The 10,044-nt window shown below is 51.1% G+C and overlaps 2 protein-coding genes across 5 annotated transcripts; one reads left to right on the top strand and one right to left on the bottom strand.

The window, feature by feature from the left end:
- Nucleotides 1–321: 321 nt before the first annotated feature.
- On the bottom strand, nt 322–4,683 carry PDCD5 (programmed cell death 5). The gene is made up of 6 exons (XM_054198625.1): nt 4,559–4,683; nt 3,433–3,473; nt 2,506–2,567; nt 1,989–2,080; nt 1,697–1,768; nt 322–1,295 (listed from the first exon to the last, which is right to left on the bottom strand). The coding sequence occupies exons 1-6, from the start codon at nt 4,622–4,624 to the stop codon at nt 1,248–1,250; spliced, it is 381 nt and encodes a 126-aa protein (XP_054054600.1). The 5' UTR covers nt 4,625–4,683; the 3' UTR covers nt 322–1,247.
- Nucleotides 4,684–5,884: 1,201 nt separating this feature from the next.
- Nucleotides 5,885–9,193, top strand: LOC128908061 (DDB1- and CUL4-associated factor 15-like). 4 transcript variants are annotated; one of them, XR_008465847.1, is made up of 6 exons: nt 5,885–5,999; nt 6,447–6,544; nt 6,704–6,782; nt 6,899–7,003; nt 7,427–7,651; nt 8,777–9,193. XR_008465847.1 is itself a non-coding variant. In XM_054197570.1 (5 exons), exons 1-4 carry the CDS (start codon nt 6,682–6,684, stop codon nt 7,428–7,430), a joined length of 342 nt encoding a protein of 113 aa, XP_054053545.1. In that variant the 5' UTR covers nt 6,551–6,681; the 3' UTR covers nt 7,431–7,651; nt 8,777–9,193. The 4 variants fall into 4 exon arrangements, 1 of the variants encoding a protein (XP_054053545.1); XR_008465848.1 differs by having other exon boundaries at nt 6,701–6,782; XR_008465846.1 differs by having other exon boundaries at nt 6,672–6,782.
- The last annotated feature ends 851 nt before the right edge of the window (nt 9,194–10,044 follow it).

The raw sequence follows: 10,044 nt of genomic DNA, 5'->3' as shown, positions 1-10,044 counted from the left end.
AAGCTCAGGTTGTTATAAGTCGAATTTGATAAATTTAGGAATGGGAATATGAAGCATGGATGTTTAGGATTATCTGTAGCCCTAAAGATAAAACTTTTAAACTAGCTATCGACACACCTTGGCTTGAAACTCTTCGCGTTGGTCAAGGGTCATTAGTCTAAAGAAATTTAGCATACACCCATGATATTACTAAAGTTAAGGAATCCTAATTACCAATGCGGACAAGCAAAATGCCCAATCTAGTCCAAATGAAACAAAAATAACAATTGTTTTAATACTTTTTAACCACATTCACACAAGATGAAGAACACCCACTAGTGCTCACTTTAAACAATTTTATTAATTTCCAAAAAAACACTGCAGTTGGGATCATACACATTCCTGTTGTGTCAGAAAAGGGTTTTGTGATGGTAGAGTGTTTATCAGCGCGTTACAGTATTTATCCTACATATTTCCGTAACCATATTTTTGAATAAACGTGTAGCACAAGTTCAGTTTTACTTTATGCATGCAGGAGTTGCAGAAAGTTTAGGAAAATGGTCTTTTTTTCAAGGTAAGAAACACTCCAGCCATTTGATAAAAATGGAGGTAGTTTTAAGAATATACGATACCAAGTGTCTGAACAGTGCTGTATTACACCGTTAACTTGCTTGTTTTGAGATAGCCTGATTATTTCGTAGGGGAACAGTTCAATTGTATGCTGGTTACAGTTTCTTTACACAGATTGCCTGACATCAAGTTCTCTGATCCAAACACTACTTTGATACCTTCACTTTATTTTATAAATTTCCAGTAAGGACTTGAGAGCCAGTGAGTGCTGGACAGGGGCTCAGGAAATCTCGTTCCTAGCACTTCTGTGACTTACAGCCTGGAGGTAAGTCTCTAAACTGGAGAGAGTGGCTGTTCCCAGCTTTATACTTGGCTCCTCCCCACGTTACGGTATCTCCAATAGCCACAAGTTAAGTGTGTGCAGTTGCTGAAAGCATAGCTTACACAGCGAGTAAGGGGCAACAAAATGTTCATGCAAACGAAGCAGTGGGGAATCCCACTGCTCAGCCTCTTATACTACAAAAATTTAAGTTATAAAATCCCCTTCTCAGATTTATTTTACAAGTTCGTTTGCCTTTTTGTAAAAAAAAAAAAAAAAAGTAAATAAGCGTAAACATTTTCAGATCTTGCATTCTGCCTGATAAAAGAACGTTGCCTTCTTCCAGGCCTTTTGTTTGGCAGCCAGTCTTACAGTAGTATTAATAATCATCCTCTTCATCAGAATCCAATACTTTCCTTCTGTTGAACTAAAATGAAATACGAAATGTGAAAATAGAAGGGTCACAGTAAATCCATCATAGAGCAAGCCTTTCAAACTCTGTGCATTTGACAATGAATGCATTACATGGGAGCAGAACATTCACCCCATCACCCACTTTCCACCCAGAGTCCCTGCCTGGCATAATGGCACAGGACAGACACGAGGTAATCTGCCTCGCGACAGAAGGCTGATAGCCCAGTGCCAGCATATGCAAATTTTACTATTGATAAGGACTGCCATGATTTAATCCCAGCGCTTAACACTCTAGGTTAGAGAGGTGGTAACTACAAAGTTAAGTTCTACCCTGAACCAAAATGGTCCAATACATGCAATTTTTCTGCTCTATTTTATAACAAATTAAAATAACTTTTAGGAAATACAGCTTACCTTTACCGTTGTTTTCTTTTCTGTTTGCTGACTCACTTTTTCAAGTATTTCTATCAAACCTTGTTCTGATACCTAAGAAAGCAAAAGAAAAGCTGTATAAACACATTCTGAGATGGTTAGTATCCAACAACCGAATCATACTTTCCCTTCTTATAAAAGGCATTTGATGGAATTATACAATAATATTTAAAGCTCTCAATTGCCTTTTTCATATTAAAAACATCCCTTTTTCAGAGTGAATTAGGTTTGAAAATTAATATATGTGAGAAAGAATGAGAAAAACATAACTCACCTTTCCAGCTAGCTGTCCAAATCTTGCCATCTGTATAAGATAATTCTCTACTGCTTTTGCTTTGTCTGGTTTCACAAGTGCTAAATTGCTTACTGCAACAAAAACAGGCTCCGTTCATTTTGTTCTAAAACATACTCAAATACCTCCACTAGTAACTAAAAAGTGACAAATGTCCCTAATGAAACCATCTTCTTCATGCCAGGGTCATGAAATAAGTTGAAAAAGGCATTTACATTTATGTAAAATAAAGATACAAGATAGTTATGTTCCTTATTCTTAAATATATGTTCCTAATTAAAAAAAATATTTTGATTAACTATCATCATTCAGATGTCAGTTAACCTCTCCCCTCCAATCATCAATATCACCAACTGAAAAGCTGTAGTAGTTTTATCTTCCCATCAGCAACAGCATTTTTCTAGTCTGGCCTCTATACAAACACATACGTGCTTGATTTGAGCAGCACTGGAGTACACAAAATGAGATTTTTTTATTAGAAAGTTACTTGGATACTTACATCTTGCACGAGCTGCTTGATCTAGAACTTGAGCTAAAATTGTATTTCTTATCTCTGCTTCCCTGTAACGAAAAGTTAGCCACACATTAAAAGTGGGCATACTCCCTGCAATTGCAAGACAGAACCAAACCTTACTATTTATTTACAACTTTTCAATAAGTCTTCATATACTTATAATATTTAACTAAGTATTTGCAAAACTGGCAGTTTATGCTTTTCAGTTAATACAAACTTTTACTGTGGAAAGTCTAGCTCTTTAAATACTCATTTTCAATTTTCTACTTAGTGCCAATACTAAATGCTGTTTTCCACACTAAGCTCTGATATGAATCGTTTTGTTTCATATTTTTAACTGCAATAGCTGTCCCAAAAAAATCCAATCAATTAGGAAAGCATGTTCCTGTTGCACTAACCGAGCCAAATCCAAACTCATCACTCGGACAAAACTCCAGTTTGGGAGGAGTTCTGCCAGCCTTCAAGATTTTCCTATGACCAACTCTGAAAAGCCGAGGTTTCTGAGTTCCAGAAGGAGATGACAGTGGGAGTGATGATGCTTCCCCAGAACATCCTACTAGATCACTAAGGGGCATGAGACTTGCACTCAGGTGAGTCCCAAAGCGAAAATGAGCTGCTACTGCTGTTTTCCTCCACGTCCTCCCTCCCCAGTCAGAGTTCAGGCTGCCTGACAACTGTTGTAGATCATCCGAGAGTCATGGCTTGGGAGTCATGCTTGGATCAATCAGATTTTAGCTATGCTTGGATTAAATCTTTGACATTTCAGATTCTTTGTTGGTGGTTCTCCCAATAAAAACAAAAAAAATCAGGTGAGTGTTCCAAAGAAATTAAATACCCCCAAAAAAATTTAAAAAAGCAAAAGGTTCAAAGCTATTAGATGTAAAACCAAAAAGTGATAGTTCTCATTGATACCTCTGTTTTGCTTCCTGTTGCGATGGATCACCGGAAGGATCCTACAGAATGAGATCAGAATAAACACGATCACCCAGAAACATTCCATACAGGATAGTAAGTTTAAATATTTCAGCAGAGTCAACGTAAGCTAAACCTGGCTGCTAAACTCGCCTAACCACGCACGAGATCCTGAAAATAAGAATTTGCTGCCCTAGCAAATAAATATGCCCTACCATGCTTTCCTCACAAAGCAGTAACACAAACTAGCGCAATGACGAGTGCTACTGGATCTATCCAGAGACTGTTGGTTTGGATATTAAAAGGCTTTCCTGTAACGTCTAAGATAATAAACTTTCCCAAAGCCCAGAAAACAGACAAAAGCATTTTAAACTCATTAAAGTAAACTAAGGACAAATGAAATTCATGTAACACTTTATCAATACAGAAGAAAACACAGCCCTAGCATGGTATTTTGGGACTAATACAGGCACCCGAGATCACTATTCAGAAGCAAGTAACAAAAAAAAAAAAAGGAAACCCCCTGAACTTTATGTTGAATTTGCACCTCCAATTTTATAGGTAACATTTCAAAGTGTGAAAGCACAACGGGAAACCATACGGAGAGAGGTAACGAGGCTGATGGTGGGCATGGAAGGAACCTTCACAGGAGCGGCAGCACAGACCGAGCCGCCTCAGCCCCGGGAACGGGGACGGCTGGATAGGCTGGCGCCGCGAATCCGCAGGATCGCCAGCGGCACGGAGGAGGGTCGGGCAGGGAGCGCGTACGCGCTGAGCCGTCCGCGGCAGCGGCCGGGGCACCCGCGGCGGGCAGCAGGCCCCAGCCGCCCCGGAGGAGCGCAGGCGGCGCTGGGGGCCCGGCGGCCGCCCCCTCCCCCAGTCCCTGAGGTCGCAGTCGGCGACGTTTCCAGCCAAAGCACCGAGCGCGGCCGGGCCGCCTCCCCCCGGCCTCCAGCCCAAGCCTTTATTCATGGCGAGGCCTCCTCAAGGCGCGCCCCCTCCTCCCCGCCGCTCCCACTCCCGCATTCCCGAGCGGCGGTCGCCACACAGACCCGGAGGAACCGGGCGCTGCCGTGCCCGGCGAGACCCCGGCGGCAGGGAGCGGGGCGGGAGCCCCCCGCCTTACCCCGTGCTTGGCCTGCAGCTCAGCCAGACGCTGCTGCCGCAACGCCTCCAACTCCTCGTCCGCCATGGCTGAGGGGCGGGCGCCGCAACCGCCCCACCTCGCGCCTGCGCCGCCGCCCAGCGGGCGAGCGCGGGGTCGCGCCGTCCCCGGGCGCCGGCCTCGGCAGCGGCGGTGAGGCCGCCCCCGGCGTCCGGAGGGCTCCCCCTGGTTCTCCTCAGCCCCGCTCCATGCAGCAGTTCGCAGCCCCTTCCCTGCCGCGTCCCGGCCCGCCGGGCGGTGAACCTGCGAGCGGCCGCGGCGGGGGAGAAGCTGTGAAGAGGAAGCGGGGCAAACTGCAGCCCATTTTTTGAGAGCTGGTGGCAGGAGGAGCCCGGGCCGGGCTGGGCCTGCCGGCTCTCGGGGTCCGGGTCCGCGGGGGGCGGAGCGGGGTGGGGCCGTTACGCCGGGTAAGCCGGTTCTGGCCTGGTTTGTCCTGGTTTGAGCGACAAGGGACTCATTTATCCTCTAATGCCTGGCAAAACCGCACTTTTAGAAGACTCTAGTGTCTGAATTTGTGAAAATACGTATTTTATTTCATAGCTAGCTATGGTGTGCGTGTTTCAAGGTCTCGGTGTTTTCGAGCTCGCCAGGTGCAGGGATGAGCAGGAGCGAGACCCGGACACTCGATGCAAGCTGACAGCAGGATTATCTCATACATGAACGTCACATTCGATAGAAATTAGAAAGTTTGCTGAGGGAAGACGGGAAGAAGGCGGACACCCCCCGGGCGCAGACTTCCGGCGCCTCCACAACTCGCCAGAGCTCCCCGGAATCTCCTCGTCACCCCCCCACGACGTGTCCCCCCCGCAGGCGCCGGGCCACACGCAGACGCTGCGGCCGGTGCCCCCCGAGCTGCAGGACCCCCGCCCGTCCTCAGGGACCCCAGGGAGCGCTGAGGAGGGGGGGGGGCGCGCAATGGGTTTATTTTGTGCTATCGCACACAAATCTATAACATTTTTAAAGAGAAAAAGGCGGGTTTGGGTGAATCCCCCTCCCCCGTCAGGTTCGGCCGCGCATCCCCGTCGCCACGGCAACGGCCTGGCGGCCCCGCCCGCCCCCGTGCGTCTTCACCACGGCAACCGCTTCCGGATGGATGGGCGGGAGGATGGGCCAATCACAGCGCGGGTGCCGCGCTTCGATTGGTCAAATTGCCTCGCCGGGGTGGGGCGCGGTGGGGATTGGCGGCGACGACGGGCTAATGAAGCGGGGCTTCTTAAGGAGGGGGGCGGGTGCTGGGGCTGTGTCCGATGGGCGCACGGCGTGGGCGGGCTGGGGTGCTCCGGAAGCAGAGGAGGCCAGGGGAAAATGGCGGCCAGCTCGAAAACAGAGCGGGGCGGCTCGGGCGGAAAGTGGGGCCCGGCGGTCGGGTCCCCAGTCGAGCCGGGGCCGCCACGGGCACGTGGTGAGGCAGCGGGGGCGGCGGGGAACATGGCATGGGGCCTGAGAGGCCCCCGAGGGGGGACGGGGGAGCTGAGGGGACGCCGAGAGGGATGGAGGGCGCTGAAGGAGTGAGAGAGGGCCCTGAGGGGGGGGCTGGGGAACGGGGAGCCTGAGGGGGAACGGGAGGGTGGGGGGGATAAGGGCGAGGGCGGGAGGTCCTGAGGGGGAATATTGTAGTGGGCTGAGGGGGTACATGAGGGGGGTGACTTCAGGGGAGACCTGGTTTGGGGAGGGTCGGGGGACCTGAGGGAACCCTGAGTTTGCCGAAGGTGGGCTGAAGTGGGCCCTGAGCTGGGGCAGGCGCTGTGAGGGGAAGATGGGGATGGGCTGAAGGGTGATGGGGGGGGTGCTTTGGGGGGGTGGGGGGGAGAGTTGGGGGTCCCTGACGGTGCCACCCCCCTTCTCCCAGCTCAGTGGGCAGCTCTCGCCCCGGCTCTTCCACAAGCTGCCCCCACACATTTGCATCTCCCTGAAGAGCATCTTGGCTGAGGACTTTCTGTGAACGAGGTGAGGCTCTGGGATGGAGATGATGCTAGTGGGGGTGTCCCCTCCTATCTCCAGGGGGGCGACGCTGGAGCTGCTATGTCCCATGTCATCCCCCCCACCCTGGGACATCTTCTTTGTCTTCTCTAAGTGTGGCTGCTATGTCCTCTCCTACACCAGCAGCAGTGGCGACAATGATTTATCCTCCTACATCTATGACCTGGACTGGTGTGAGCTCAACGTCCAGAGCAAGCTCAAGCTGGTACCATATCCTTCCCCTGTGTGGTGGACCCTTCCCTCCTCCTCCTGGGAGCTCCCCCAGCGTTTGGGGTAGCTCAGTGGCCGTCCCCCTCCCACACTGTGTTCCTGCTCCTGCAGGTGTGGCAGGTTCCTCTTCCAGGATGAGGAGACCTACAGCAACCTGTATCTGACAGTCTGCGAGTGGCCCAGCGACTCCTCCAAGGTTGTTGTCTTCAGCTTCAAGTGAGTGCGTCCCACCTCTACTGCTATATAGCCCCCCAGCAGGGGCCTCCTCCTCACTGTCCCCCTTCCCCTACAGCACCGGCTCCACCAACAGCCTCCTTGTCAATGTGATGATGATGAGCAACAAGAACCACTGGGACACTTACATCAGTGCCGTAGCCACACCCCCCCCTCCCCAGCTGCCGGGGCACAGCCTTCACCGACCAGGGTGAGCCCCTACTGTGCTGCCGGCCCCCCCGCTCCCTCCCAGAGCCCTCCAGGACACCCTAGGGTCCCTTGTGTTCCCCCAGGGCTCCGTGGAGCCTTCTGGGACCCCCTGGAGATCCCTGGAACCCTGCCACACACCCTCCAGGACACCCCCACCCTACTGGGGCCTGCCTCAAGGACCCCCTGGAACCACTGTAACCCTGTTTCCCCCACCAGGTGACACCAGCTCCTGCCAAATCCTCTTGGAGTGCCAGAGCCCACGGGTGCATCTTGGCAAAATGACAGATGACTGAGTGAGAGAGGAACTGAGTGGGGACACCCTGGATGGCAGAGAGAAGGATAACGGAGCGCTGCATAGCAGAGACAGACAGGGGGCTCCGATGGGATGAGAGAGAGGGAAAAGAAGAAAAGTGCTACAAGGCGCTCTGGAGATTGAGGAAGGTATTTATTCTAAACCTTAAAAAGAGAGTCAACTGAATGATGTTTTTTTTTCCCCCCCAATATTTTGACAGAGCGCACTGAAGTACTTTATTTCTGTCTCACTGTCAGTGGCACATTTCCCTGGCAGTTCAGTAGCACCTGAGCTGCTGCCCAAGCATTCACACACCATTCATGGTGTCGCACACACACGCACTTACTCCCATGTGCACTTCCTCCTTCTTCAGGCTTGACCCTCAGTTTCCCACAGCAGTGTCTCAGGTGCCAAATTTTATAAAATAATTAATTTAATTGGAAGGTACAGCAGCAAGAACAGCCCAGGCTGGATGCCTCCAAAGAGAAGGACTCCGAACAAAGAAATCCCTGGGCAATGATACCCTTGTGCTCTCTACACCCACCCCTCATGTGCCCTTCACGCACTGTTCAAGTGTCTTTTAGTCCAATGGTTAGGGACTTCTAACACCTTATTGGTTTTTTTTTCCTGTGTCCAGGCAGGCTCTTATTTTGTTGATTTGCAGTTTTAGACGAGGGCTGGAGCATCCGTATCTTCTGGTTTACATTCCTTTTGCACCTGCACTTGCACATGGAGAACCAAAGAGTCTCAGACTTGGGAAAAACACTACCAAAACATCACTGTGATACCAAAACACTTTGCCATTCTAAAGGCTAAACACAGCACTGCATCAGCTGCTATGAAAATTACTAAGGAAAATAACTTTGTCACAGCATAAAGGCTTCAGCAAATCTAGTCACTCCTCCTAAATAAAGCTAGGCAAACAGCACAAATCACACCGTATTATAATCCTAAGTAATTTATTCTCACTAAAACTTACTTATTTACATTAAACAACTAATATCCCTCAACGCTGAGCAGTGCAGCTGGCCCAATGTCCCTCCTCCTTGGGTGGCATGCAAAAAACCCCATAGTCCAATTATAACTATGTGTTTTGGAGAGAGATAGTGTAATGGTATCAATTCCCAGCTGTGCGAGCTAAACTGGTGCCAGAGGAAAGTCAAATACTCTTAGAGTATAAGTGTTTTTAATGAGTGTATGTAAACGTAGGCACACCTTTTCAGCGTGGAGTGAATGACCAAGCTTTGTTCTTTATTGTTGCTTTTGCTCTTCAGGCTTTTACCCGTCCCTCTCGGCTGCATCGACCCTGTGAGTGAGGTGAGTGGCGGCAGCAGAAGCAGTGCGAGGGCTGTAGCTGCGGCAGTGGATCCATCAGCGTGGATTCTGGTTATGGCCCATATATTTCCTAAATATATATATTTGTGTGTGTGTAAATAGATGCATGAGTGTAAATGTCTGTGCTATATATGGATTTAAGCAGACAGAAAGGAAAAAAATTAAAAAAAATTAATACCGAAAGCCAAAATCACCAATTCTTATGTTGTGGATAAGGCATCAGCCCAGCCTCCCTCCCTGATCTCCAGCAGACGCACTGCTGTCAACACCCCCCGGCCCTGGTGCCCCACACGGAGCGATGCAGTGTCCCTGGGGCTTGTTGCGGGGGCAAAACCCCTGCGCCGCAGGTTTTTGGTGCGGAGGCGCTGCCTGTCGCTGCCTGGGCTGCGAATGCAGAGAGGGCAGGTCTGGTCCCTGCCTGGACTAAAGCGGGCTGAGAGCGGTCACCGCTCGTCACCCTCATGAGCGCCGGGAGCGGGATAACCGAGCGGGTGCTGCCGCCCGGCGGCTGGAGGCTGGTCCTGCAGGTGGGGAGCCGCGCGTGCGCTGTGGCCACGCCCCCGCCCCGCCTTGGCCCTCGCCCCCGGCGGCGCTGTGCGTTGGTTCCGCAGCGCGTGCGCGGCTTCGCGGAGGCCGGTCCGGCGGCGGCCGAAGAGCGAAGCAGGACCGCCGGGACTCCGGCGAGCTCCGCGCCACCTGGAGCGGGATCGGTGCCGCCCGCCTGGCCTCGAGAGCGCCATCGGCTCTCCAGTATCGGCTCTTACGCGTTACCGCGCCCCCGTCAGTTTTCCAGGTCTCCGTCTCTACGGCCCCGCGGTCCTCCAGGGCCCCGGAAGTGCCTCCTCAGTCCTCCGACGCGCGTCTCCATGGCACTTTAGTCCTCCAGGACCCCGTAAATGCTCATCAGTCTTCTGGAAATCATATGCTTCCAACACTCTTCCGAAACCATAAAACACGATTAACAGTTAACACAAAAATATCTGAAGATCGTAAAAATAAAGCGACCCCTGCAGAACTGTCTTCTCCACAGCAACAACTGGACAGAACTCACACAAAAGTAGTAAGAGAATCGCCAGAGGCGAGTCCCAGATGGAAATAAAAAGGGGCGGCGCTCTGCCTGCTGGGAACTGAAGGCAGGGGGAAAGCAGCTGCTGCTCTCGTCGCCGCCTTTATGTTTTCGGGGGCGGTGGTGGGGTTGGCCCCGCCC

The sequence above is a fragment of the Rissa tridactyla genome, chromosome 4, assembly GCF_028500815.1.
Source record: "Rissa tridactyla isolate bRisTri1 chromosome 4, bRisTri1.patW.cur.20221130, whole genome shotgun sequence".
Classification (NCBI taxonomy): Eukaryota; Metazoa; Chordata; class Aves; order Charadriiformes; family Laridae; genus Rissa; species Rissa tridactyla.
The sequence above is the reverse complement of the archived record's forward strand: the minus strand, read 5'-3'. Positions and strand labels throughout refer to the sequence as shown.

What these genes read in the sequence shown, in the direction of transcription:
- LOC128908061 (XM_054197570.1), top strand. Translation starts at nt 6,682, where the DNA reads ATGTCCTCTCCTACACCAGCAGCAGTGGCGACAATGATTTATCCTCCT. An exon ending in TCCAGAGCAAGCTCAAGCTG is followed by an intron (nt 6,783 to 6,898) that starts GTACCATATCCT and finishes CTGCTCCTGCAG; the next exon opens with GTGTGGCAGGTTCCTCTTCC. An exon ending in GTTGTTGTCTTCAGCTTCAA is followed by an intron (nt 7,004 to 7,079) that starts GTGAGTGCGTCC and finishes CTTCCCCTACAG; the next exon opens with CACCGGCTCCACCAACAGCC.
- PDCD5 (XM_054198625.1), bottom strand. Translation starts at nt 4,624, where the DNA reads ATGGCGGACGAGGAGTTGGAGGCGTTGCGGCAGCAGCGTCTGGCTGAG. An exon ending in CAACAGGAAGCAAAACAGAG is followed by an intron (nt 2,568 to 3,432) that starts GTATCAATGAGA and finishes TTTTCGTTACAG; the next exon opens with GGAAGCAGAGATAAGAAATA. An exon ending in TCAAGCAGCTCGTGCAAGAT is followed by an intron (nt 2,081 to 2,505) that starts GTAAGTATCCAA and finishes TTTTTGTTGCAG; the next exon opens with TAAGCAATTTAGCACTTGTG.